Source organism: Oxyura jamaicensis, unplaced genomic scaffold (genome assembly GCF_011077185.1).
Source record: "Oxyura jamaicensis isolate SHBP4307 breed ruddy duck unplaced genomic scaffold, BPBGC_Ojam_1.0 oxyUn_random_OJ64997, whole genome shotgun sequence".
Lineage (NCBI taxonomy): Eukaryota > Metazoa > Chordata > Aves > Anseriformes > Anatidae > Oxyura > Oxyura jamaicensis.
The window spans coordinates 1-4,949 of record NW_023307761.1 but is presented as its reverse complement, the minus strand read 5'-3'; the positions used below and the strand labels follow the sequence as shown (position 1 = coordinate 4,949).

The 4,949-nt window shown below is 51.2% G+C and overlaps 1 protein-coding gene across 1 annotated transcript; it reads left to right on the top strand.

The window, feature by feature from the left end:
• The first annotated feature begins 441 nt into the window (after positions 1-441).
• LOC118159016 (olfactory receptor 14C36-like) lies at positions 442-1,404 on the top strand. Its single transcript, XM_035313662.1, has one exon. It carries the CDS (start codon positions 442-444, stop codon positions 1,402-1,404), a length of 963 nt encoding a protein of 320 aa, XP_035169553.1.
• The last annotated feature ends 3,545 nt before the right edge of the window (positions 1,405-4,949 follow it).

The window sequence follows — 4,949 nt, the reverse complement described above, 5'->3', positions numbered from 1 at the left end:
CTGCTCATGCCTCTGGATACAAGGTGAGGATTCTGTCCATCTGCACGTGGACTGGGGCTTCTCTGTTTTCAGCTGTCTCCACTTCTTGGGAAACACAAGAGTGTGATTGTTGTACTAAGCATAAGAAAATCTGCCTTGCTCTACACTGGGGGTGGAGGTGTTCTTTGCAACAACACCGCCAAGTTCATGGATCTCCTAAGTGGCCTGAACTTGAGTTTCCCCCATGTTCCTGCTTCCCAACTGCTGCACAGCAGGAAGGACTCCTCTGGAGCCCACAGCAATCCCTGCTCCCAGTGCGATAGAGGTGCAGAAAGTCCTCCTGCAAAGAGAGGCTTGGGATGAGAGAGCACTAAGACTTGCAATAGGTTTTCCTCAGAGAATTCTATTCTAACATTTTCTGCCTTCTCCTTTTCCAAAGACAACTGTGTCCAAAGTCAACAAATGCCCAACAGCAGCTCCATCACCGAGTTCCTCCTGCTGGCATTCGCAGACACGCGGGAGCTGCAGCTCCTGCACTTTGCGCTCTTCCTGGGCATCTACCTGGCTGCCCTCCTGGGCAACGGCCTCATCCTCACTGTTGTAGCCTGCGACCACCGCCTCCACACCCCCATGTACTTCTTCCTCTTCAACCTCGCCCTCCTCGACCTGGGCTGCATCTCCACCACTCTCCCCAAAGCCATGGCCAACTCCCTCTGGAACACCAGGGCCATCACCTATCGAGGATGTGCTGCACAGGTCTTTTTCTTTGCCTTCTTGGCTGGTACAGAGTTTTCCCTTCTCACCGTCATGGCCTACGACCGCTACATTGCCATCTGCCAGCCCCTGCACTACGGGAGCCTCCTGGGCAGCAGAGCTTGTGCCCAGATGGCAGCAGCTGCCTGGGGCAGTGGCTTTCTCAATGCTCTCCTGCACACGGCCAATACATTTTCCCTGCCCCTCTGCCAAGGCAATGCTGTGGACCAGTTCTTCTGTGAGATTCCCCACATCCTGGAGCTGTCCTGCTCAGATGCCTACCTCAGGGAAGTTGGGGCACTTCTGTTTAGTGTTTCATTATTATTTGGTTGTTATGTTTTCATTGTGGTGTCCTATGTGCAGGTCTTCAGGGCTGTGCTGAGGATGCCCTCTGAGCAGGGCCGGCACAAAGCCTTTTCCACGTGCCTCCCGCACCTGGCCGTGGTCTCCCTGTTTGTCAGCACTGCCATGTTTGCCTACCTGAAGCCCCCCTCCATCTCCTCCCCATCCCTGGACCTGGTGCTGGCAGTTCTGTACTCGGTGCTGCCTCCAGCAGTGAACCCCCTCATCTACAGCATGAGGAACCAGGAGCTCAAGCATGCGCTGTGGAAATTAATGACTAGATGTGTTTTGGAAGCAATAAATTTCCATTCTACTTCTGCAGATGACTAATAATATCAATGACTGTAAGAACAACTGATATTACCTATGTTATTATTTGTGTGTGTTTGTATTTGTGTGTGTTTTTATTACAGGACTTTGTGTTAATACAGCTGAAGTTGCCCATTAAAATGATCCGATTCATCTCATTTCTTTTACAGGATGTACCTGTTGAGTATAGCTCAGACACTCTGTATCTGGAGAGCTAGGCTCTCTGGGAATTTAAATAAAAGAAAGAAGCCTCACTGCCTGCTCTGACGTCCTTCCTCTGAGCCCTGGCCTGGCTCTGCAGGGGCAGTGCCCATGTGCAGGGCTGCAGAGGAAAAGAGTCCCATCGCAGCAGCACGGCCAGGGAGCAGCAGCGCTGGGTCCATGCAGAGCTGCTCTCCTGCCACTGCCACCCTGTCCTGTTGAGCCCTGCTGCTGGGGTCAGGCCCGGCTGATGACTTCTACCTGGTGTTACAGAGATCACTTCTACCTGCTGTTAGAAATGACAATGCAACTCAGTCTGAATTTAGCAGGATTTATAAAAGGCAAGGAAACAGCGCTGGGTGCATGGGGAGTCTACGCTCTACCACCACACACGCACAGCCGTCCAACTTTCTCAATATATAGAACATTGCATTTACATATTCATAAGAAACCTGAGTGCACCTATACATATGGATGACCTATTCCCACTTTGATTTATAATCAGTATTTTCACAAACTCCTCCTTTTGGCACCTGTGCAGTGTCTCTTGGTGGTGGTCGTTGGGGGTCGTGGGGATGAAGGCGCACAGTCCTTCTTCATCACCAAGAGGAAACTTTTATTCTTGGGGAGACTCTGTTGGTTCCTGGATCTCGTTGAGACCGCAGGGGTGGTTTCAACCGGCTCCCTCTCTTCTGCGCAGACCCCAAACTCCCCATCATAAAACACAAGGATCCCAAAAGTAACAAAATACGATTGACACCAACCCATCTGTAGCCATGTCCCCCGGCTTCTCGTCAACTCTCAAAACCACACTAATAGTATGTGGGCACTAATAGGTGCCCTGGGAACTCCATCTATCTCCACCTGAATCCCCCAAAGGGTTCTGGTCTCCTGCAGGTACCTTTTGAGAGATGCCAGACCATGGAAGTACCTCCAACACAACGGGGTCTCTGGTGGCTTCCCCTGACTGCTTATGGTCAGACAGCAAAGCTCTGACTCAATACCCACGAATTTCATTAGCACTTAACAAATAGAGCAACTACTCATCACTTCAAAGGATTCAATCCCTTCCATTAAATGTCACACCGTGTAGTTTCTACCAGGAAGAAATGTGAATTTTCAGGATGTATTTTCATTGCAGGAGAAGAAATTCTGGTGTTCACCTGTCCTTGCTTCGTCATTGTTTTGTCTATCATGGTGTGCTCCCCCATCTTCCAGGCACACCCACATGTCTTGATTAAAGAGTCCATGTGGAATGTCCCCTTTCCAGCTGCCTGTCTGGACCTAGGCACTTCCCATGGTTCTCCTGGTTTGCCCTCCCCTTCCTCCTAGATCCTTCAGACTGCTCTCACCGACCCAGTGGAAAGCCCCTTGTGTGCAGCCAGGTCTCTAAGGAAAGCAGGGAGGAGCTGATGCAAAGGGGCTGTAACATCCAGCTGTGCAGACTTGAGTGAAGGCTGGTGTAAGGAAATGAGAAGCAAGCGCCAGGTGGCCAAGGAGAGCAATGTGAGGGCTGGGGTGGTGAGGAGCAAGGTTGTCTCTGCAGCGTCAGACCTCAAGAGTCTGCTTTTTATCCCTAGAAAGCTCTCCAAGGGAGATCAAGATCAATTAGGGAATAAGGCTCCAAACCAAAAGTCAAATCAGCGCATCCTTTAAGATGAGAAAAGATTTTTATGAGGTGCCTTTTGAAACCTTCCTCCTTTAACTACACCATGAAAGCTCTCCAATTAGCTGTACAAGCCTTGAAGTCTTCAAAAAACCATGCAAGAGATGTTAGAAGTTTCTTCATTTGAACGAGTTCCATGGTGTCTTTAGGTGCTGAGGCGATGATGCTGAGGTACTGGGAGGAGAATGATGCAATTGCTTCAGAAAGTCAAGTCAGAAGGAAAAGTTGAAGTGCCTTGGAGTATTAATGGGCCCCACCGAGGGCTGTTACTAACAAAGCCACCCCAGGGACTTGGTAGTGCAGCTAATTGAGGCCCTGATTCCAGACAGGCAAAGGCACTGTGCTGCAAAATGTCTTGGTTTGCTTTGATGAAGCAGAAGGGCCAAGGCCTACCAGCAGGTGCTGGAGGGGAGATCCTGTACCCCATGTCTGGCTCAAGGCTTTTCCTGGGGATCTGTGGCATGGGGTGGGCAGTGTGATGCCATGAGAAGAAGAGTGGTATGACACCTCCGTTTGCACAGGGTGGCAAGGAGGCAAAGAGGCCCCATTGCAATGCCTACATCTCATCTCCTCATCAGCTCTAGACAAAGGGACAAAAACCTGAGGGCTGTTGGGGCCTGCCATTCTTGCCAGCACCCTCTGCCTTCTGCTCTGCAGGCTTCCCTGTGCTGTCCCACACTTTCACCTATTTCCTGGAAGTCTGCAGACACCCATCTCTGTCCACCACCTTGCTCTCATCCCAGCATTCCCATCATTTCACCCATGTCTCGTCAACCCTTACCGGCTGATCCTTGAAACACAAAGCCATGGTCTGATCACGGACACTCTTTGGGTGACCTCTGGCACCACAGCACTACCCTTAGTGGGACATTTCTTCCTTCTCATGGCCAGTGCCTACCTTCCAAGGTACACTTAGTGGCAGGTTTTTTCTCTCCTACTCATTCCTACTACCAAGGAAAGCTCCATCGGAGTGGAAACCACTCCTAAAGGAGGCATCCCGACCCATCAGGCTCCTTGCGGCCAGTCAGCACACCAGACACAAGTCACCTCACCAGCATCTTCCAAGCCATGGGCCTGCTGCTGGCCTTGCAGCTTCTTGGCTAGACACAGCCAAGCCTTGTGCCTCCTGCTGTCCACTCACGGACTCAAGCAGAAGGGGCAGGACAACCCATATTGGGGCCTTCTTTCTGTTTGGGTCCTCGTGGGTATGGAGGCAGAGGGGATCCCACAGTCAGCATGCCAACCAGGTGTCTTCTGCTGGCTTACCAGGGCCCCTGGCTGATGTCAGCCCAAAAGTACAGATCCCAGGTAAGAGTCAAGGGTGACCTGTCAGCTACAGAGAGAGGGGACCTCACAGTCCCTTTCTGTCCCTTAACATTCATCTCTGAATGCCACGTGGCTGCACGGCATCTTCACGGTTCCCATCTTGCTCCAAGGGAACAAGAACCTCAAGTTAACGTTTAGGAGAGGGGTTGAAGGTGAGGAGCTTAATGCCCAGGAGGACAGGGTTTGGATGTTAGCTTTCATGTATGGCATTAGGGACTACGGTGAACCTTTCTGGGTTAGAGATTAAGCAAATATGTAGTGGGAGGGTGTTGTGGTTTAACCCGGCTGGCAGCTAAACACCACACAGCCGTTCGCTCACCCTCCCCCCTCCCTCTCTGGGATGGGGGAGAGAAACGGGAAAGTGAAGCCTGTG